At 47.1% G+C, this 23838-nt stretch overlaps 1 protein-coding gene across 1 annotated transcript in view; it reads left to right on the top strand.

The window, feature by feature from the left end:
• The window catches only part of Tiam2 (T-cell lymphoma invasion and metastasis 2), an 89503-nt gene that overhangs the window by 43823 nt on the left and 21842 nt on the right, over nt 1-23838 (top strand). Inside the window, exons 14-15 of the mRNA XM_013026927.1 lie at nt 11344-11447; nt 20828-20959. Of these exons, the coding sequence (XP_012882381.1) occupies nt 11344-11447; nt 20828-20959 (236 nt within the window). The remainder of the gene's footprint in view (nt 1-11343; nt 11448-20827; nt 20960-23838) is intronic.

Raw genomic sequence — 23838 nt, 5'->3', positions numbered from 1 at the left:
TGGTTAGCGTTTGTTTCTTGATTTGATCTGCATGAAAAAAGAAATCCTGTCTCTATCTGTGACTGAAGCAAGACTTGATCACAGTGGTGGATCCCAACGGGCTGGGGAAGGTTGTGGGCTGTTCTTCAGGTTCTGTGCTTTTCTGGAAAAGAAGCATCCCATTGGTAGTTGAGATTCTTGGATCCATATATATAGCATTGAGTGAAATGGCTCTCCCTGTTGGTACTACTCAAGGCTCACCTAGTGAGCTTTTGAAAATGCAAACTAGAGTCCTGTTCTGACTGCGCCACCTTCAGATGGTACAGGGAAGTGCAGGCTCAGTTTTCACCAGCCCAGGTGGCTGGTCTTGAGCCGCTGTGGGGCGGTGGTAGGGTGGGTTCACAAACTTGGTCCCTTGGGCAATGGTCTACAGGAGATGGGCTTGACCTGAGCTGCAGGATCACTACTGGTTCTAGATGCCTTTTCTGAATGTGAGTATGTGTAAGTTTCCAGCAAATGCAGCTGTTGTGCTTGGACAGTGGTGTTTCTTCCTCTCTGTTAGGGATCCTGTGCCCCAAACCATCACAGCTGGCCTTCAAAGTGCTCCTAAAGCAACAGGTTGACTGGTCAGCTCACCTCACTTGTTCCTCAGTCCCAGCCCAGGACACCATTCCATGCAGCACGGGAGGACACACGTAACAAAGAAAGGCCAGGTCACTGGTGACACACCCCAATGCCTGAGGCACTGCAGGCTTGGAGTCCGAACAGCACCAAATGCTGCTCAGTACTGAGGACTTCCTCCTGCTCGGATGTGAATGACTGTTTGGTTCTTGCCTTAAAGGGTTTGAATTTCTGTTCTAGTTATCCATAGAGCAGGGAGGAAATGTCCATAGGCAACATTGGACTTGAGCGGAAATATCAGCATAGACTCTTTTTATAGAGAGTTAATTTTACCCCTGGCATCTCCCCAATGGGTTGATGTTATTTTAATGCAAACAAGGCCACCATTGAGGCCCTGGGTGAACTGGAGCTGTGTACAATGCTGCTTTTGTGATTTATATATGACCATCCTTTTTTTTTCTGTTTTGTTTTGTTTCTTAACAATTCCAGCAGCTTTTAGGAAAGTCTCATCAGGCCTAGAGGCCTAGAGTTCTTGAATGAAGTATGTAAACTCAGATTCCTTGGTCCTGGTGTCTAGCTCTGGTCTCTATGATCTTCGGTGGATCTTGCTTCCTAAACTGTAACAGAAACACCAGATGAAGCAGTTTAAGCTTTTCCCTTTCTTTCTCTCAGAGTTAATATGATTAAAGCAACAAGTTACATCCTATCAAAATGTATATTTTTCTGTAAAAGTTTCTGAAGCAAAGCAGTGAATCAAGCATTCCATTTTTGTTTTTGCCCAAATTTCAGCTCCTGAAATAGTCCAGTCCTGCCTGGCTCGGAGAAGGTGTTGGTTAAGGCTTCATCATAATAGCAGGCTGTCTCCATGTAAAGATCACAAAGGCCTGAGGAGTGCTTATTATGCCCCGCATCACCCCGTGTCTCCGAGCTGTGCTATTATCATTGTTTTCTCACAGCTGGGGAAATCAAGGCACAGAGACACATGGAATCATGAGGAACTCTGGCAAGGTCATTGTGTCCCATAAAGATGGAACTGTGCCATCTTTTTTTATTCACGTGAGGGAAATATTGACTTTGTTGTTGTTATTGTCATCCTCAGTCATAAGGCTTGAACCCAGGGCCTGGGCACTGTTCCTGAGCTTTTTTGCTTAAGGTTAGCACTCTACCACTTTGAGTCATAGCACCACTTCTGGTTTTCTGGAGATAAGAGTCTCATAGACTTTCCTGCCCGGCCTGGCTTTGAACTGCGATTCTTAGATCTCAGCTTTCTGAGTAGCTAGGATTACAGGCATGGGCCACTGGCACACAGCTGAATGTCTTGATTTTAACCACTTAGTTTTCCCTTTGAAAGGTTTCTCAGTAAAGTTCAACTTGATGTTAATGGATTGATGATGGTCCTTGATCTCCCATCTTGATTTTTATCTGGGGGCAGAGGGTGGCTATGGGATGCTGGCCTGGGGCTTTCTTAGCTCAGGGAAAGGTCACTGTCCACTGGGAATGTCAGTCCTGTGACTTTTTTGTATAGCTTGTGCTCTTGATCATGATCTGTGTAATAATGTGATCATGTATTTAGTATGATTTGGTTCATTTTTCTCCTGTACAATTTGCAGTGACATGGATAGCTTCTTAAAACACACACACACATACACACATACACACATTCTCTGTCTCTCTGTCTCTGTCTCTCTCTCTGTGTCTCTGTCTCTCTCTCTGTCTCTGCAATTCACATATCCTAAGTTTGCCTTTTTAAATTATACAATTCAGTGGTTTGGGCATATTCATGAAATTTGCAGCTGTAACCACTAAGGCCATAACACTTTTGTCACCTATAAAAGAAACCCCATACTCATCACTCAACTGCTGGTGGCTCATGCCTTTCATTTTAGCTACTTGGGAGGCTACGAATAGGAGAACCATGGTCTGAGGCAGCCAGATAGAAACGTTTACAAGACCCTTTCTCAGCTTACAGTTGGGTGGAGTGGTGTGTGCCTGTCATTCCAGCAATAATGGAAACATAAATATATAGACTGTGACCCAGGCACCCATCCTGGGCAGGAATTGAGGCCCATCTCAAAGATAACCAGCCTAAAATCATAGGCTTAGTGGTAGAATGCCTGCTTGGCAAGCATGAGGTCCTGAGTGCAAAAGCTACCTCCTCATCTCCCTCCTCCCAGGTCCTGGCAACCTCCACTCTAATTTCTGTTTCTATGGATTGGTCTATTCTGGATATTTTCTATTAAAAGGATTATACAATATGTAGCATATCTTGTCTGGCATCTTCCATTTACTGAAATGTTTTCTAGGTTCACCTGTGTTTTGGCATGAAGTCAATCTTCCTTTTCAGGGCAGAATAATATTCTACATTTCTGGTCTTTAATGCAGAAGAACAATACCAAGTATAGTTATAGCTATCTTCCCTTCCATACCCAACATTTCCAAATAGACTCGTGTGTGTGTGTGTGTGTGTGTGTGTGTGTGTGTGTGTTTTCTAGTCCCAACCCCTTAAGTTTTTAAAGTAGAACTTGAAGGAGAAAGTTTGTAAGACTTTTTTTTTTTTTTTTTGGTCGGTCGTGGGGCTTGAACTCTGGGCCTGGGCGCTGTCCCTTAGCTCTTCAGCTCAAGGTGAGCGCTCTACCACTTGAGCTATAACGCCACTTCCGGTTTTCTGGTGGTTTATTGGAGATAGGAGTCTCACGGTCTCTCTTGCCCGGGCTGGCTTTGAACCGCGATCCTCAGATCTCAGCCTCCTGAGTAGCTAGGATTACAGGCGTGAGCCACCAGCGCCCGGCTTGTAAGACTTTTTGATGTAAATTCCACGTCATTGAAAACCTCAGTGTTTAGCACATTGCATGGTTTTTGGTTGGTCCTCTTAAGCTTCTTCAGTGCCTGGAAGGACCGAAGTCTTGGCTATGGATCTTTCACCATGGTTGCATTTTGTCAGGGCTCCTGTGAAGGTGCAGGGCAGTCCTCTATGCTCTTCTCCTGGGCCACGGACACGGCCTGGCCTATGGCTATAGCCTGCCTGGAGAAGCTGGTGTGTGGGTCTCTTCCTCCTGAGTTCTCTCGTGTGCCGCAGTTCTAAGAGGCCTGTATGCTGTGGTCAGCGTGGAGGCCACCAGCGCAATGCTGCCCTGAAGTCAGCGGTCATACTCCTGATCCCCTGAGCATTCTCCAGTCTCCTATGGTATCTGCCACAGGATAGCTGAATCAAGCCAGGGCCGCCTGTTCTAAAGGGATGTTTGCAGCCCACAGTGGTGTCTCTGTTTATCACGTGGTGGATTGCCTCACTGAGATCATCACTGATGAGGAGCTCAGGTTGGGTGGGCCTGGGAGATGGGTGGCATTTGCACCTTTCTGGCATGGTGTTTGTGCCATTACCCTGCACCTTTCCACAAGCTTCATGGGGGCATTCACACCACTGCTTTGGACTTCCTGAGCACAAATGGAATAACAACAAAATAATGGAGAGTCCTGGGTAACAGACAAGTAGGCGGATTTTTATGTAATAAAACAAAATATTAAGTGGTGATCGTTTGATTAATAGTACAGCATAGTTAACCTTCTCTCTCACAGAATGGTTCCTGTTGTTTCCCTTCAATAATATATTTTGTTCTGCCTCCCTGACTGGTGGTGAGATTTGTCTGGATGGAAGAGCTTAGCAGATGTCATTAATGAAAGATTCACTAATCACTGCATTCTGTTTCCTTCCTTACCTTTCCCTCGTTCCCTTCTTCCCTCCCTCCCTTCCTCCCTCTCTTTTCTTTTCTCCTTCCTTTCTTCTTTTCTTTCTTTCCTTTTCTCTCTCTCTCTCCTTCCTTTTTACTCTTCTTTTCTTGTAGTAGTGGGGTTTGAACTCAAGGCCTTGCCCTGGCTAGGTAGGACTTCTACCACCTAAGCCACTCCCCCAGGCCAAAATCACTACATTTGGATGTAAAAACATGAATAAAGTTTAGGAAAACCTGGATTAATTTTATTTAAAAAGCACTGCTATACAAAGTTTGCATGTTAGGATTTGAAAGTTGAGAGGTCCTAAGCCTTTGCAGATGGTTCCTTCTGTTCCTTGGGCCTTGTATCTTATGGCCACTAGTAAAGAGTTTTATAATAGTGTTTATGTATTATGTATTTTATGTATTATGTATTATGTACTCTTACTCCTAAACTGGCAGCTGTGACTTACCAAAATGCCTATCTTTACTTGAAATTGAATTTGGATTTAAGAACCCACCCCTCACTCCCAATGATACATAAGGGGAAAGAATTGGATGGGATGAGCTCCCAGTGCCTTTTCTGATCTAAACTCCTTTGATCTTTTACAAGCTGTTCTTTTTATGGAATGGCGCAGTGGAAATTCTGGGAGCACTGGAAAATCGACAGACTAAGATCATAGTTATCTGAATATGAGTAGATAGAAAGTCGCATGTGAATATTAAGTGTTGGAGATGTATAACTCCACTACCAGAATGCAGTATGTAGTTGAAAATTTAATTAGAACTAGTTAGCATCCACTTGTAACTTCTTTGAGAGTTTTGTTTAGAATTTTTTCACTTTTTTTTTAAAAATAAAAGACCATTCATTTTGCAACACAAGAGATTTCTGAGGATAGATGATATAATCAACTTCAGTATTCTTGAGGCTGCTATGAGAATCCCAATTAAATATTCCACATTGTTTCTCTGACTCATCTTCTAAGTTGCTCCATCTGTCCCAGGAAGAAAGGAGCCTGGTGCCCCAGGCTGCTGCTCTGCGCGGGGCATATCTCCTGTACTTGGCACTGGCCTCAGAGGAAAATGTAAGATCCTGGTCCCAGGGAAGGTCAGAGCACGACCTAGAGGAGGTAGCACTGTCCACTGGGTGACAGGTTGGACACTTGTGGTTGTTTCTGGTTACCATGGTTATTCAGCTACAGTGTACTTACTGATTTTTGGGGACATGGTTTCTAGACATTCTGCAGGGCTCTACTCATTTGTGTGTGCAGGTGTATATGCACACATATTTTTGGGTTTGATGAGGTTTGAACTCAGGACTTTGAGGTTGCTAAGCAGGTACCCTACCACTTGAGCCATACTTACAGCCCTATAGCTGAGTTGATTAACTTTGCGGAGATAGAGTGACCAGATCCAGGAACTAGCTCAATTTTACAACCCAGTCCAAACCATTTTCTTTCTCAAAGTTAGATGGTGCTTCTTATTCCCTGTGAGTGCCACACCCAATACATAAAAGGGAGGCATGTCTGGTCTCTGAGAGAGAGTGTGTGTGTGTGTGTGTGTGTGTGTGTGGCATGTCTGGTCTGTGTGTGTGTGTGTGTGTGGCATGTCTGGTCTGTGTGTGTGTGTGTGTGTGTGTGTGTGTGGTGTGCTGAACTTTGCCAGGAGTTTTGTATCTTGGCATCCCCCAGGACACCCTGGCAGCACCCCCACCCTGTCTCTGTTGTTCCAGGTAGGTGGTCTCCTACGGCTTACTGAGAGAGGTTGTCTGCCATGAACTATGAAAGTATGAGACACATTTTTAAAAGATTTTTTCATCTCCTTTTTTTTTTTTTCCTGTTACTGGGACTTGAACTTAGCCTCAAGCTCTCCCTTAGCTCTTTGGCTTCAGGCTGGTGCTGTACCACTTTAGGTATGCCTCCATTTCCATCATTTTGCTGATTAATTGGAGATAAGAGCCTCCTAGGCTTTCCTACCCAGGCTGGCTTTGAACCTGGATCCTCAGGTCTAAGCCTCCTGAGTAGCTAGGTGTGAGCCAGCAGCCCTTAGCTGAAACACATTTTTTGAACAATGCAAGCTAGTTTCCACTTGCTTTTCTCCCATATGTTAGTGTTGGGAACACAAATTGCTTTTTACCAAACTATGTGTGGAGGTAGATTATATTGAGTATGATTTTTATTTCAGGATATTAGAAGTATATGCTATCCAAAAGGAGGTATGAGGGCTTGGAGGTATGGCTCAAGTGGTAGAGCACCTGTCAAGCAAGATCAATGCCTTGAATTTGAACCAGAAAATGTCCAAGTTTGAACCAGAAAACAAAAAGTGAAAAGCAAAGTGGGGGCTTTAGATTAGCGATATTAAGAGTCCATGATCTGGAACACAAGGGGCTTCCAGGGGCGGGGCAGAGGCCTGGGGCAGAGGCACCTACGTGACGGCGTCAGGCCTTGTTGCTATGAACTGGGGCCATCCTTCTCATCCACTCCTGGCAGATTCTTAGCCCCAAATGGATGCAGAGTTGCTTCCGAGTGATCACCCTTTCCTGTCTTTCCTTTCTTTGACATCCTTTTGTGCTTCTGGAGCAGAGTGCTCCGGCTGGGGAATTCTGAACAGAAGTATGCTAGCCTGGCCGGTTTGATGATACTGATTCCAAGATGGGACCTTGGCAGGGCACAAGGCGAAGGGGCAGGAGACGAGGAGAGAGCAGACCCACCTCTCAGAGCCCTAGTGCCACCACCAGATAGCCCAGGCGCCGTCAGAACCTCCTCCCAGCGCCGTCCAACTGGGCCATCGAGTTACTGGCCCATGAACCTGGAGACACATTCAAATCACAGTAAATTTCTCAAAAAAAAAAGTCTTATTGTACCCAAGAAAACAAATGTTCTGTCATTTTGCATTTCTTCTTTTCAAGTACAGTGATGAATACCATCTTGAGGTATTTTTTTCATTGTTCCTTTTATAGTTGCTGTTGCTGAGGGCACTGGAGGCATCCTCAAACTTTTGGGCAGAGTAGTTCTCAGATGGCTTAGACGGTGTGCCCTTGGGAGGTGCCCCCCTGGCTGCTTCAAGGGCAGAGACACCTTCCCAGTCCTCCTCATGGCCACACACTGCCTGGGGTCTCTGGGCTCTCCAGGCAGCACGTGGTTGGTGTCCAGGATCTAGGAAGAACTTTGTGTCTATTATTTGCTTAAGTACTTGAGTAAGAAGATAGTCAGCCAGCCTAGGATTATGGGATGGCACAAGCTAGACGAACCAAACACACACATCCTTAGGATGCAGCTGCAGGTGAACTTTCCCAAGGGTGCCCTCTCCCAGCTTTCCCCTGTGCCTGTCAGAGTTAGCTAGCATCTGGTTGGGAGAATGCTTCTTTGGGGCAACAGGTAAAACCTACTCTTGCCTCTGAACTGCTAGATCAGACTTGGAAGTGACTGTGAACTTTAATCAGACTGAGAGCCGTGTAGGCGTGTCGACCTTAGCTTCAGCATCTCCTGATGTGTCTATTTTTAAGTTGGTACCCAGGATGCAACTTGAACACAATTAAAGGATTTGGGGTTGCCAGCTCTTTGGCTGACAGCAGCATCAATGGGATATGTGCCCACACAGAGTTCAGGAAGAGACTGAATTACTAAGCATCTCTTACCTAAGGCCTCACATTTTCTGGGCTGTCGGTCAGGGATCAGGGGACACACAGTGGAGTGGGCCAGCCTTCAGTCTGTTGTCCACGTCTAAGATGAGAAGCATGGGCCTGCCTGGTTTCATGACCTATCTGATGGCTGGGGCCTGGAGAAGGCTCAGAGACGATACATAGAACAAGGTCCAACTGGGGGCCTGCAGTACTGCTCTGTCAGTTACCAAGAACAAATCACGACACCTCCCCATGCCCGCTTCCCTCAAGGAATACCATGTAAAAGACAAAATAGTGCATTTAACAGCACCAGGAACTCGCCTAACCTGACACAGTCTGGTTGCTTGTCATTTACAGTTGTATTGGCTACTCTTTAGGACATGTCTAGACCTCAGTCTTGTAAGGCACTGTTACCCAAGGCATCAAGTGACACCTCAAGACTCTGACACCCAAGGCGCTGAGTGTTACCCCAAGGCTCTGAATGTCATCCCAAGACTGAGTGTCACCCCAGGGTGCTATGTCACCCTGTCAGGGTGAAGACATTGAGCCACGCATGTCACAGCACCTGCATCTTGATGCCTAGTCTCTGCGGGTGGAGGCTGGTGGTGTGTAGAGAAGGGAGGAACTCTTCCCACTTCGCAGCCATGCTCAGGATGTGGGCAGAATGTAAGCAGGGCTGTGTGCAGGCTTTCACCCCCACCCCCACCCCAGAATGCCTACTCAAAGCAGCTTTGTAAATAAGCATTTGGTTTTCACCAGCCTACACACTTTTATAGCTAGTCTTCTATTCTTCTAGAATGTAGTGTGTGTGTGTGTGTGTGTGTGTGTGTCTGTGTGTGTCTGTGTGTGTGTGTCTGTGTGTGTGTGTGTGTATGAGTGCACCAGTGCTTGGGCTTGAATTCAGGGCCTGGGTATTGTCCTTTAGCATTTTGCTCAAGGCTGGTGCTCTCCCACTTGAGCTTCAGTTCCACGGCTGGCTTTTTCCCAGTTAATAGGAGATAAGAATCTCATGCACCGGTAGCTCAAGCCTATAATCCTAGCTACTCAGAAGGCTGAGATGAGGATCGTGGTTCAAAGCCAGTCCAGGCAGGAAAGTCCATGAGACTCTTATCTCCAATAAACCACCAGAAAACCAGAAGTGGTGCAGTGGCTCAAGCGGTAGAGTGCTCATCTTGAGCTGAAGAGCTGAGGGACAGCGCCCAGGCCCAGAGTTCAAGTCCCATGACCCACCAAGAAAAAAAAAAAAATCTCACAGGTTTTCCTGCCCAGACCAGCTTCACACTGTGATCGCAGCTCTCACTCTTCTGAGTAACGAGGATCATAGGAGTGAGCCAGCTTAGAATGTCCTTTTGTGTGTCAGGCCTAGGTTTCTTTTTTTTTCCTCAGGGACATAGGTCCTGGTGAAGTTTTTTTGACTCTTGGAGTTGTGTTGGCAGCCATGGGTTCTGTCCAGCTTGGCTTTCCCTGTGGCTAGCCAAGGACCAGGGCAGCGCTGGCCCCTGCAGGCCCTCAAGGGGACACTGTATGCACAGGTGCGTTCTGCTGTGTGACAGCTGGTACTCAAGAGCTTTTCTTTTTGGGGGGGGGTCCGGTTGTGGGGCCTGAACTCTGGGCCTGGGCGCTGTCCCTCAGCTCTTCAGCTCAAGGCTAGTACTCTACCACTTGAGCCACAGCGCCACTTCCGGCTTTTTTCTTTTTTCTTATGTGGTGCTGAGGAATCGAACCCAGGGCCTCATGCATGCACGGCAAGCGCTCTACCACTGAGCCACCTTCCCAGCCCCTCAAGAGCTTTTGAGAGCTCCTGTCTAAGGGATCTTGGGATCTATCCAGAGTCGCTTGTCTTCTCTGGGACCATATCCCACACCCAGTGGGAACTGGCTTATGATGGCTCCCATCTCAGGGAGAACCCCCACAGCACCTAGAGGCCTCTCTGAAGTTAAGGGGCCCTAAAGTGGTGGAGGGGGCTCAGCAGCTATCCTTGGACAGGCAGGGTTCCTACAGGAAAGGGGGTGTCCAGTGTTCTGTCTGTGGGTGCGTGCCATACCTTTCCTCTCACTTGCCTGAATCAACATAGTGTGGGAGAATCTTCTTTCAGAGTCAAGCAGTAGTTGGAGAAGGTTTCTGCTTAGTGAGTTAGGAGGTTTTATGAATACATTAACTGAATGGCTATGAATTCTCATGGCACCGTGTGACACCTCTGGCAGTCTCTGCCATCATGTGACACCTTTAGTGTCTTCCCTGTCATCCTTCTCCCTTCCCACCTTCAGCCTCCAGGGCTCCTCATGCTCCTCTCTAGCTGCACTGATCCTGAGATTCCGGTCTTGGCCATATCTGTATTACCAGGACCTAGCCCCTGCCGGCTGTGTAGTGGGTGCTGGAAATCCCTGTCATGAATGAATGTTTGTGTGGACAGCGGGTCCTACTTCCTGTGCTTCACGGCACTCTGGGAATACCAAAGCTCTTTGTTTACAAGGTAAAGGCAGGAATCATGCAAATGTGGTCCCGTTACCTAGGCAATGTGCTCTCACACGGAGCGGCTCCTATGACATTACTCCTGCTGGTTTCTGTCCCTCCTCTCCTGCATCCCTTTGCAGGCGTGCTTCCAGGGCTCTCTCCTGGCACTGAGCATGTTCTGTCTGTGGATGCCATCCTTGCCCTGGCCCTCTCTATCAAGAGGCCCCCCTCAGAGGCCTTTTTCATCCGTGAGGACCTTACTGAGCCTGAACATCTCACTGGAAGTACCATATGCTTCTCACACTCTTTCTAGCTCTTTGACTTGGTAATCTGAGAGCCCTGGAAAGAACTGTTAGGGCGGGAACCACTACCGCCATTTCTTCCCCTTTACTCTGTAAATCAACAGGGGCTGCTCAGAGTAGGACTTTTCATTGGGATGATGGAGTTGAGGTTGATGCACGAGTCAGAGTTAGCACTTGCCAGTGTTACCTGTGCAGTGGATTACAGGAAGTATCCATGACATTAGATCATTGGTTTTTTTCACCCCCTAAGCCCCAAGCTATCCTTGTAGTTTTGTTCTTACTTAGCCAAAAATAAGAAAATACCAACAAAAGTCCTTGATTCTTGGTCTCGATGAATTATTTCAGATCAGGGCTTGGTAAGGTGTAGTTTGCCTAAAAATGGGAAAAATCGACAGGGCATTGAAAGCATGGTGCCGATTGGGTTCCTCTGCCCAGAACTACAAAAGGATGTTGCGTCCTTGGTTAGTGGGAGCTCCTGTGGGTTTCAGTAGGGGACTGGCTATGTGCGCGTTGTCCTTTTGATGGCATCAAGGGTCTACAGTGTATTGCCCACTAACTGTTGGCCATTTTCTTCTTTCCCTCCTGTGAGCCACTAAACCAGTCATAAACATTTCCTGCAGGTGACCTAATCTGTTTTATGTCTCTGTCACGTCTCCTGCAGATTTCAGCAATGTCCCTGACATCACAACTGGTTTGAAAAGGAGTCAGACGGATGGCACTCTGGATCAGGTGTCCCACAGGGAGAAGATGGAGCAGACCTTCCGGGTAAGAGGCTGGTCCAGTTTGCAAACTGAGAACCAGGGAGGCAAAGGTTAATTCTTGTCATTTCCTGAGGTGGGGATTAAAAAATGGAGTTTTACAGTCCCCACCTCTAGCATTGGATGCAGATAATAGTTTTTGTTTTGTTTTTAAAGATAATACTTTCCACTGGGTACTGGTGGCTCACACCTGTAATCCTAGCCAACCCAGGTATAAAAGTCCTTGACACTTATCTTTAATGACCAGCAAAAATCTGGAAGTAGAGGTATGGCTCAAATGGTAGAGTGCCAGCCTTGAAGGAAAAATCCAAGGAAGAGCACAAGGTCCTGTTCAAGCCCCAGTACCAGTACACACACACATACACAATAAGATAATAGTTTCCAAGCTCGGTATAATGAAATATACCTGTAATCCCAGTACTTAAGAAGATACGTTGTACGTTCAAGGCCAGTGTGGCCTAAATATTGAGACCCTGTCTGAGAAAACCCAAACCAAACAAAAAGTAGTTTCCTTTTCTACTGTTTATTTTAATTTTTACTGTTATTATAAAGGCGATATAGAGAGGGGTTACAGTTACCCATTGTTTATTTTTCAAAAACCATATGCAGTAGTCAGGACGCCCCCGTGATCTTCAGCAGACATCAGAGAATAAGGCAGATGTGCCATGATGTCCTCACACTGGATAGGGTTTGCTGAGTGACCTTGACAAGGAACTCCTGTGCTCAGGTGTTCTGAAATTACTGTTATGATATTATTATTAGTAGTAGTCCTGAGGCTTGAACTCTGGACCTAGGCACTGTCCCTGAGCTCTTCAGTTCAAGGCTAGCACTCTTCCACTTGAGCCACAATGCCACTTCTGGTTTTCTAGTGGTTAATTGGAGATAAGAGTCTCCAGACTTTCCTGCCTGGGCTGGCTTTGAACTGCGATCCTCAGATCTCAGCCTCCTGAGTAGCTAGATTAAAGGCGTGAGTCACCAGTCCCCGGTCCTGATATTATTATTATTAAAATATTATTACCTTTTTGTCCTACATAATTCTTTTGGCCAGAGATCAATTATTTTTTGAATGTTTTCATTTTGTTATGCTGCAGTGTGTGTGACACAAAATTTGCTACTATTTTCAGTTATACACACCACTGGCCCTGAGGCACACACACAATGCTTTGTAACTATCATCATGTCTGTGGCCAGAGCTCCCTTACTGTTCCAGACAGAAGTGCTCCATATCGTCTCCTTCAACCCCCTGGACACATCAACCATCCTTTCTTCTCCTTTGCCAATTCTAGATTCCTCATCTATGAATGGAATTGTGTAGTATCTATCCTTAACATGTCTCCTATGTCATAGCTCCATTTCTGGCTTTTTGGTAGTTAATTGGAGATAAGACTCTCACAAGCTCTCACAGAGTCAGGACTGACTCTGAACCTTAATCCTTGGATCCCAGGCTCCTGAGTAGCTAGGATTATTGGCATTAGCACCTAACCAAATCAATCCGTATTGATTGGTTTGTTATAACCTTTTTCTTAAAAAAAAAACAACAAAAAGCAAAGGCTTGTGGAGTAGAGCTCTGTATTTAAGGTGAGGGCTGTGATGCACTGGCATGGCTGGTGCTTAAGGGAAATGACTTAATGCCAGTGACTTAATGCCAGCTGGATAAGGATTTTTCTCTCCATGATGCTCTGTTTGACATATGCATTCAAGTTCTAAAGAAGGAAATGAATTTTCCCCATGTTGTATGTTAAGATTTGGTAAAATAGATACATGGAAAGTTAGCCTACTGAGGCTGTGTCCAGTCCTATTCTACGACAGGCTTGTCACCAGCACATGAAGCAGGACTGTTAGGAAGTTAGAAAAAGGAGAAAATGCATTTCAGGTTGCATCTGGAGTAATCTCAGTTTCCGCTGTGAAAAGTGGTGAAGGGAGAAAGCAAATGTATATGTGTGTGTCTGCATACACACCCAGGAACATGGAATTGAAGTCCTGTGTAAGAGAATACAGGTTGAGCTGGGCACTGGTGGCTCACACCTGTAATCCTAGCTACTCAGGAGGCTGTGATCTGAGGATTGCAGTTCAAAGCCAGCTAGGTCAGGAAAGTCCGAGATTCTTATCTCCTATAACCCACTCAGAAAACCAAAAGTGGTGCTATGGCTCAAATGGTAGAGCGCTAGTCTTGAGCTGAAGAGCTGAGGGACAGTGTCCAGGCCCAGAGTTCAAGCCTCACAACCAACCAAAAAAAAAAAATACAAGTTGAGTATCCCTCATTCAAATAACTGGGTAAGACAAGAAGTGGTTCAGAGTGTGAGTCTTCCGTGTGTGTGTCTCCCCCCCCCCCCCCCCCCCCCGCCAGCCCCATTTAGTAATGTCAACGTCACATAATGAGATACCTCCAGGATGGTCCTCTGGTCTCTACACAGAATCCATTTGTGCTCCATGCACACCTTACCCACACACACTAAGGGCTTGTGCACAGTGTTGCTGGTGCCCGTACACTTCGACCGAGCCCAACAGGCAGTCAGGTGTGGAATCTGCTTCGTGGCATCGTGTTGGTGTCTCAGGTTTTGTGGCTCTTTGGATGTTGGGTTTCTTTAGAGTGTGAGCAAGTTAAATGTGTGCTGTCCAGGTCCCTCAAGTCTGAGGCCATCTCTTACCTGGTATTCTTTTTTAATATTATATTTCCTTTTATTCTTTTAGAAAATTCATTTTAGGGGCTAGGAAGGTGGCTCAGTGGTAGAATGCTTGCCTTGCATGCCTGAGGCCCTGGGTTCGATTCCTCAGCACCACATAAGCAATATGAAAAAAGCCAGAAGTTCTTACCTGGTATTCTGAGGTGGAGATACCTGCATATAACAGTGGATTTCTGTGCACTAAAAACAGAGTGAAGAGATTCCCATAGCTTTGTGTTCTTTGTCTCTTGGGACAAATGAATCTGTGGTCACCAGCAGAAGTCACTGTGATGGAAAAGATAGTATCAAAGGGTTTTAAAAAGTTCTGTATGATAGTTTGACCTCGTGGAATACCAGGTTATCTCTGAATGCAGCCATCGTGTATGTGTGTGTGTGTGTGTGTGTGTGTGTGTGTGTGTGTGTGTGTGCACGCGCGCGCGCTTGCACGTGCTTGAGCACTGGGACCTGGGTACTCTACTACATGAACCACAAGGCTGGTACTACTACATGAACCACATCTCCACTTCTGGCTTTTGCTGGTTAATTGGAGATAAGCATCTCATGGACTTTCTTGCCCAGGCTGGCTTTGAACTGTGATCTGTACATCTCAACCTTCTGAGTAGCTAGGATGATTACAGGCATGAGCCACCAGCTCTCAACTCCTCTTCTGTTTTTGAAATCGTGATGTGGGGTGCTATCTTGTATGTTCCCAGTATGTGCTGGGAGTGGCCAGACTTGCTATCTGACTGAGGTCTCAGGAGGTGATGGCTCCTCAGCCAGACCTGCCTCTGCCTCCCAGGTCTTCCCACGGTCACCAGTTCTCTTTTCATTCGGCTCAGGTTGAGCCTGGACTATTGGGGGTATTTCACTAACAAGTATCTAGACTTGAGAATAAGGAATAATTTCTATTGAAAACCATCCAAAGCTGACTTGATCAAGCACAGCTGTACCCAGGCTTTTGACAGCCCCACAATTTCTGCAAATGGTTCATAATTGATTGCCTTCTCTCTCTCCAAGGGTGCCCATTACTGTCAGAGCTCTTTGTGTGACCCTGTCAGCCCCTCCTGCGTGGAGAATTCTTTCCCCTGGTGTTGTTAGCAATTAGCCTGCACTATTGTCATCATTGGGAGTTGGAAAGGAATAAACACTTTCTCTTGGGGTGAGGGGGTTGAAAGAGTCTTTGGTTTGTTTTGGGGACTTGAGGCGTGTTAACAGCTGTCCCCCGCCAAAATGCTGCTCACCTTTCCTGTTCTGTGTGCGGAGCTGGCTGTGGACATGTGGCACTTGGTGACTTTGTCATTGCCACGTCTGCGAAGCCTGGTGCTTCTCCAGAGCAGGCAGGCTTGCAGCAGGGGTGGGCTACAGGAGGAGGTAGGTGAGCCTTCCTCAGTCACTGAGCTGCTTGGAGGATGGCTGGGTGGCGCTAGGACGTCCTTGTGGGTGGGTGTGGCTGAGAAGAACACTAGGGAGTGTTTTCATTTCATTTGCTGGGAATGAGAGCAAGAGGGCTCTGCCTTCCACCCTGCTGGAGAAACCCTTCTGGGACAGAGAGCAGGTTCCTCTGAACGTGTCCTTTCCACATGCAGTAGGTAAGTGAAGGTGGGCTTGGAATTCCCAGGTATAGCTCCTGATCCCAATGCAGGCAGGCTGGCAGGGTTTTCCTTCTTGATCAGAAGTTGCCTTTACTCCAGCAATGTAGAAAGGCTGTTATGCAGATGAGGAGCTCTGCTTGTCTTTCCAGAAGGGACTCTTGACAGTACCCTTGAAGCCCGAGAGAACCCTTTTTGTGTAGTAGTTGTGTGTCATGGTTAAACTTTTCTCTCAGCCTGAGGTCTTCAAATTGATCTTTGCATTAATTTTGTTGGTTTGAAATAAAAAAGCCATCAGAAAGGCCTATGGAAACATCTACTCCGTATAATTATGTTTGGAAAGAGAGAAAGGGGGAATTTGAACATAGCAAATAATTTTATGCTTGCTAAATTTCTTTGGAGCAGAGCATTTACTTGGGCTTACATTGTAAAAGCAAATCTACAGAAATGAATGAACCCCTCTTTCATCCAGGTAAGCAGAATGGTTTTTTTTTTTATTTAGTTCTCCCTGGTTAAATAATTTTACAGCTTTTTGCAAGAATTTTATATAATCACCTAGTGTGGCGGTGGCAGTGATTATTTTTGCAGTTGGTAGGCGTTGTGTTGATGAACAGCGAGCTTTGGGATCTGGAGACATACAGCATGACAAGTGTGTGTGGTACTGTTGGTGATCCAGTCTCGTTTAAGATATATTTTGTCCTGTTTGTTTTTGCAAAGTAGAAAAGAATGCACACTAATGACAAGGCTTTCAGTACCCAGCGTGAGCGTAACTTGTATTTAATATTTGACTCCTGCTGCCCACTTGGCTCCACCTTTTGAGGTTTTTCCACAGGAATTGTTTTTAAGAGTCTGCATATCTAAGAGTCTAAAGCAGAAGGTTTGGGGGCTACATGCTTAGTTCTAGAGGCTCCTTCGGGCGTACATGTTTTGTGCATTTCCTGCATTATTTCCAGGTCTTCTGGATTGTAAGATGCTTCTAACACAAAGATCTAATCACTATCCTTTTCTTAAAACTACACATCCCTATTTCTAAATGTAAGTTGCCTGGATGAATTTCAACTAGAGAACCTCTTTGAAGCAAATTGTTTGTGTGTGACATTTTCCTGTAGTGAGGACAATCTCTCCTGAAGATTTCATCCCACTAGCTTTTTTTTCTTGCAGGCTGCTATATATTGGAAAGAAATCCTGATCTGTTGGTTGGAAACTTGAACTTGTGTGATGGTCCACATGTGTGAACTGGGGCAAGTTGTGGAACTTTTAGATAACTTTAAAGCTCTAAATCCCCTTCCCTGGTAGATTTCTCTTCATATCTGTGTTTATGAGTGCTGTCTAGTCAACTCCCTTAATGGTCTGCTCATGGGGCAGGGGGACTTGATGACAAAAGAAATCATATGTAAGTGTATTAGCCTTCTAAGAAAATGTTACTGAAGTTGGTTTGTGTTCAGGGGGCCAAGCATCTTTGTTCATCCAGTCTTAGTGTTAGAGGTGAGGTCCAAACCCTGCAAGTCAGTGGCCTCGAGATTGGGGTCCTGTGGGCTCCCTGTTAACTTCCTAGAAGACAAGACCTTGCCACCATTCCGTGGATTTTTCTCAGATACAGTACAGTGTCGTGAACTGATGAGCTTTCCCAAAGCATCACTGAAAGGACTGAAAAGCCCATGCGTACATGTCTGCCTTCATCCAGAGCTGTGGGCTCTGAGGGCAAGACATTTGGCCAGGCCCAAGAGGCATTACTAGTGAGGAAGTTGTGGCGCTCTGTCTCTCAGGAAGAGAGACAGTGAGACACAGACTTGAGAAGGGCCAGCGTTGGGTTGAGGTTTGCTCCCCCTCTCAGATGCATTGTTCTGCTGTTTGGATGCTATCCTTCCTTGGAAAGAGGCTTGGTGGCAAGCTGGTGACCTTATTTCAAGTGTCTTTGCCATGTTTTTTTTTTTTTTAAACTGGGCTCTAAAGAGCATCTTGATCTCTTTGTAGTTAGTTGCCTTTCTTTTTATAAACTTCCCATTTTCCTGGCTCCAGGCGATTGGTGCTCTGCTCTTCTAGGTCTGTCCTTGATCGTTGGGGTTGATGTGTCAGGCAGGTGCTGGCCCTTGGCATGTTGTGATGGGAATTCTGTCCTGCTTGTGGCCAGGGAGCACTTTACACCCCTGCTCAGCGGGGTTAGAAATCACTCATGTATTAACGTGCATGGGAGAGGGGATCCTTTCCCCCCAATGCAAAGTGCTGGGCGGTGAGGGAGGAGGGGGAGACAGTCAGTAGTGTGCCCACACTGCATAGTGACCTGAGTCCAGAAGAGCACACTCAGGGCTTGTCCTGTGCAAGGAGGAAGAGGAGGGGGTCTGCTGGTAAGGAAGTGGGGTGACCTTCCTCCTGACCCCTTACAGCCCAGCCCAGTCACCAGGGCTGAGCAAACTGAAATGTGGGCAGGAGCTGGTGCCAAGGGCCAGCCTGAGCCTAGAGGCATGGAGATGGCCGCCATCAGGATGGTTCCTGACGGCCATCTACTGTCAAACCTCAGACATGGGTGTCGCTTGTTGATTGATACCTGAGCTGGGTGAGCCTGAGGCTGACTTTACATGCAAATGTAGCCGAAGGTGAGTGTTTTTCCGCATGGAATAGGTGGAGTTTAGGAGCAGAGCACTCAAGCCTGGCAAGGAGAGACTTGAGGCTTGCAAGAACAGAAAGCTCAGAGCACCGACTCTGGGCTGCCCCTGGGCCCCCCATATCCTTCCTGTCAGAAAGGTTGGAAGGACTCCAGGAGGTCCTCCCTCACAGCTTTCTTTCTCTTTCCACCTCTGATGGCTGCGGACAAAGCTGGGCTCGTCCTCCATTGCGCCTTGTCCCCAGTGTCCCCCCTTCCTGTTTTTCTCCACCTGTTCCCTAATTCTTCCTCACTTCCCCTGTTTTTCTGGAAAAAGAATCTTCCGAGTGGCAAAGTAAAAAAGGAAACTGAGGAAGGCGCAGAGAGGAGCCGTGGAGCTGTGGTGAATCACGCGCGGGGTGGGCTGGGGATCAGGCTTGTCAGATGTCCCCGGCTCTGAATTAACCCGCTGCCAAGCGCCCAGGCGGGAAGGGGTAATTATCCTCCCCCTCCCGGCACTGCAGGCACCATGACTAACAGGGAAGGGACGGGAGGCTCCCAGCGCCAGGGCTGGGGGGATTCGACCCTGACTAGGCAGTGATGCTTTGTGAACACGGTGGCTGGTATGCACCTTTTTCTTCTTTTTCCTCCGAAATAACAGGGACCAGGGCTGTGCCCCCATCTTATCTGCAATGAGGGGTGCATTTATCCTTTCCAGGGAGTGGCAGCCTGGGTGGTGGGAGAGCCTCTACCATTCTGTGCCCCTCCTGTGCCCTGCCGGTCACCTGTGCCACAGCCGGGGGGGGGGGTGAAAAGTCAGTCTTCACTCTCCGCTCTTAGTTCTGCATGTTTATTTCCTGTCTAGCCTGCTTAGGTTGGAGATTAGATAGTTAGGGAGGCCTCTGAACAGTGTTGTGTTAGTGATGGAAGAAAGTAGGGGGGTTGAATTTGTTAGGCCAAACCTTCCCCTTTTGTAAACTCCCTGCTAGGACTCTCGCGCATTCCTAAAAGACCTGGGCAGATGGGCTTTGGCCCGTGTCCTGCACTGAAGACCGCTTTCTTTAGTCCTGGGTCAAGGTGCATTCACCCACCTTGTCCGCCTTGTCTGCAGCCTCTTCCTGCCTGTCCTTCTCAGTGAAGGCAGTCTTTTGCTTGATGTCACTTTATGTGTTCATGAATAAAGAAAGCTGCTTAAGGAAAAATAAATCTGAGCTCCTAGCTAGTCAGGAGACTGAGATCAAAGGATTGCAGTTTGAAGCCAGCCCAGGCAGGAAAGTCTAGGAGACTCTTTTCTCCCATTAACAAGCATAAAGCCAGAGTGGAGCTGTGGCTTAAGTGGTAGAGTTCTAGCCTTGGGCATGAGAGTTTAGGGACAGTGCCCCAACCCTGAATTGAAGCCCAGGGGCCATACTCTCTCTCTCTCTCTCTCTCTCTCAGAAGAATCCCAAGGCAGTCAGCACTTGCCATCTGTGGTTATTCACATAATTGGCTGAAGTGAAATAGGTTGGTGGAAGTTGTTTAAGGTAAAGTTCAGTCAAGGTCATGTTGTTTAGATTCTTTCATGTCCTCCCTGCTTTTTCCTATGTTACCTAGTTCAGGAAATCATTTTGAACATTTGAGAAGCTTGGAAGCTCCAGAGAATAGCTCATACACGTATGCTTAAAAAGTTGCCTACGGAACTCTCCATACCCATGCAATCCACGGGGTTCACTGTTCTGACTTTGAACAAACATCTGAGTCATCTGCAGCCTCCGTCTCTACCTAATATTATTGACATTTCGGAATCAATTATCAAGTACCTGCAATATGAAAAGCCCTGTGTTTATTTAGTCAGGTGGCATTTTGAGCTTTGTTTTTCATCTTCCACTTTTAATTGGTTGGGTGGGATTAGATATCAATGTTTTTTATTCATTTTTTAAAAGTTTTTTTTTTCATTTTTGGTCAGTCATGGGGCTTGAACTCTGGGTCTGGGTGCTGCCCCTCAGCTCTTCAGCTCAAGGCTAGCACTCTACCACTTGAGCCACAGCGCCACTTCCAGTTTTCTGGTGGTTAATTGGAGATAGTCTCACGGACTTTCCTGCCCAGGCTGGCTTTGAACCGAGATCCTTGTGTGTGGTCTAATGGTTCATCTTGACCAAGAATGGCAGGGTTGAACCAGACTATTTATTAAAGTCTTCTCCAGTTAGGCCTGCTATGTATCAACCACTGTCAGAATGCCTGCAGCAGTCGGTTTGATACTTAAGAGACTGTAGTTGAATAAAAGCTTCCACTGGGCAGATAGTGAGGAGGCATTTACTTCTTAATGCTGCTTTTCATTACCTTTTCATCATGTCCCAGTCCCACAACGGAGCTGCTTACATTAAAAAAGGAGAAGGTCTGAGCAATTATTTTGAGTCATTTTGCAGTTTCCTCCGGAATCTTTCTGCGAGTGGATTCATGTCAGGACGGGAGATGGGGGCGGGGGGGGGGGGAGGCGCAGGGGCTGCCAGCTGCCCGCTGCTGAGGGTGAACCCTGGGTCATTAGTGTTGGTGATCAGTCCCCTGCTGTTCTTAGAAGAGCCGAAGACAGGGCAACAAGGACAATAACATCTCCTCCATGGCTGGTGTGGGGAAAGGTGAAGGCCAGAGACGATTTAAGGGCTCCTTCTGTCGTTTGGGCTGCCACCAGCTTGTTCCCCAGTCTGCGGTCTGTCCAGCTCTCAATGAATCCTTCCTCCTCTGCCCTCTGCATCCTCTGGTTCTTCTCTGCCTCCCAACTTCTCTGGTGTTGCCAGATGAGGAAGTTGTGAGAGGTGCAGTTGCCTGGAAAGTTCTGGCCTAGTGGTCGCCCAGGCTGGGGGGGTTTGTGGCGGCTGCGGCAAACCACAGCTGTGCGTGGTGGGAGAGCCCTTCGTGCCCGCTGCTTCCAGCGTGGGGGTGTTCACAGTCCCGACTCAGACGCAGGTCAAGGGCAGCATACAGGTGACTGTCTAGCATGGCCACCTCGGCTCTGTGATTCCCAGGGTATGAAGAGCTGGCCGTCTCTGGCTCTCCTTTTATTTGAATATTGAGAAGGTGGACATGAAGCTTTATAGGTGATTTATGAAGATAGAAAGTGAGTATCCAACCATTGATCTAGAGAGATGTTTTTAAGGATCATTTTCTGCTGGGCACCAGTGGCTCACACTTATTATCCTAGCTATTCAGGAGGCTGAGATAGGAGGATCATGTTCAAAGCCAGTCCTGGTAGAAAAGTCTAAGAAGCCCCATTTCCCAAATTGCCAGCAAAAAGCCGGGCTGGAGGCATGGGTCAAGTGGTAGAGTGCCAGCCAACCAAGCAAGTTGAATGAGCATGTGGGGCTCTGAGTTCAAACCCTAGTGCAAAAATAATTTATTTACAGGTGGTTTGAGTGACATTTTCTCTTTCAGTAAGATAGAGACAATCCTTTTAGTGCTTTAGTGTTCCATCATTAATATGCAAAAGGAAAAAAAATCTCAGTAAATTCTCAGAAAATATAATATCTAAAGACTTGTCCTGCAAAGACTTCTCATAGTGTGCTGTCAGTTGCCAAGAATTAAGTCAGAGTCTCAGCTCCAGAATAGCAAGTCTGGTTCAGGAAACGGGTAGTTCCCATGGAAACCAACCAGGAGGAGAGTGCTAAGTGAAGGCCTTAGCCACTAACCAGAATTGTTGTCGACACAAAAGTTTAATCCAATGCAGATGATTATCAGAACAAAAGTAGGCTGAGAGACAAAATCGGAGAGAATAAGGAAGCTGCAGCCTGAGACCAAGGCCTTTAATAGTGGGTGACAGGTAGAAAGGAAAGGGAAGTCGTCTTCAAATATTCTCCCCAGGTGGAAAGGTACTGCTTCAGAGACTTCTTTTGAGTAGCGTGCACGTGCACACAAAGTGAGTGATGAATGGCAAAAGGTAAAAGGTGTTTAAACATACCTATATAATGCTAAATGGCCACATAAAGAATTTACAAGCTCCCAGTCACAGGAACAGGAGGTAGAAGCAGGAGGACACAAACTAAAACCTCTCAGAGAAATCAAGGGCTGTTTTGCTGAGCCACGTGAGTACTGTTTTGTTTATGACACAGCTGAAAGTCCACTGAAGTGTTTATATTTGGTGTGAATTCGCTGGCATTTGTAGTTTCTAGACCAATCACATTATGTTTAAAATTTACATGTTTCATCAGGCCAGGCGAGGTGGCATACACCTGTAATCTCAGCACGTGGAGGGCCGAGGCGGGAGGCTCATGAGTTTGAGGTCAGCTAAGATATATAGACCAAGGCTCTGCCTTGAAAAAAATTGCTGCAAAATTTCAGAATAAAGTTCTGTCGATTATTTTGAGTTTTAAGTCAAACAAAAAACCTTTTTAATGGGGTTCATCTCTTTCAACTCTCTTCAGCTTCTCCTGGAAAGGTCAGTTAATATTTTGAGTCATTCCAACTGTTCAGCTTCATGTTATACTGTGAAAATAGTCTTAGGCAAGAAGGGAGTGGAGAGCTGGCTAAGCTCTAATAAAACTTTATTGTTCATGCAGCAGCTGGCAGGCTGTAGGTAGCTGAGCCGCGGCGCCACGGGAGCGCCCCTGCCTCACTTCAGAGCAGGGCCACGAGAGTCTCTTCAGTGCTGTGGGCAGCGTTTGCTTCTTCTTTCTTGTACCAATACCCGGGTGTGGACTCCAGGTCTGGGTGCTATCCCTTAGCTTTTCTCCTCAAAGCTCACACTCTACTACTTGAGCGCACCTCCACTTCAGGATTTTTGCTGGTTCATTGGAGATCAGAGTCTCAAGAACTTTCCTGCTAGAGCTGGCTTTGAGCCCTGATCCTCAGATCTCAGTCTCCTGAGTGGCTAGGATTACAGGCGTGGACCACAGACTCTTGGCTAGGGCACCATTTATTTGTCTGTTTGTTTATCTATCTATCTATCTATTTATTACATCCAGAAATCAAGGAAAGTTCTGGCTCGGGCACCTCTCTCTAGCTGACAGGAGTTATACGCCATGTCTTCTTTCCTGGTAAAAACCAGGGCAGAGAAGGCTGGCCATTGTGTGTGCGTTCTGTAAGATGGAGGGGTGCGTGTGCACAGGAGTGTGCCCTGCTCAGCTCTACCTTGGCAGGGCGTCCAGATCCCCGCGTGCGTTCCTGCATTGTGTGCATTCCTGAATTCAGGACTGGAGCAGAAGGCAGGCAGGGGGGAGGCGGGCCCATTGTGCCGCCGCACCCTGCTGCTCCCCTCCCCCCCAGTGCCTGCCCACATTGTGGTCCCAGAGGCCCTGCACCCCTTCCTTGGACGTGCCCCCCTCTCCCCAGGCAAGTGACACAGAAGTGTCCTTCGCCCTCTCAGAGGCATGTCCCAGCTCCTGGCCTCCCCTTCTCTTCCCATGGCTGCTCTTGCCCCTCACCCCCACCCTGGTCAGGCCCCTGTACCTGCTCTGACACCCTTGCCCGCCCTCCTGCGCCTCTCTGCTCGTGCCCCATGGTCCTTGCTCATGTGCACACGCCACTTCCTGTCATCGTCCTTGCTCATGTGCACACGCCACTTCCTGTCATCGTCCTTGCTCATGTGCACACGCC

This window comes from Dipodomys ordii, unplaced genomic scaffold (assembly GCF_000151885.1).
Source record: "Dipodomys ordii isolate 6190 unplaced genomic scaffold, Dord_2.0 Scaffold98, whole genome shotgun sequence".
Taxonomy (NCBI): domain Eukaryota; kingdom Metazoa; phylum Chordata; class Mammalia; order Rodentia; family Heteromyidae; genus Dipodomys; species Dipodomys ordii.
This window is presented reverse-complemented; position numbering and strand designations above follow the sequence as displayed.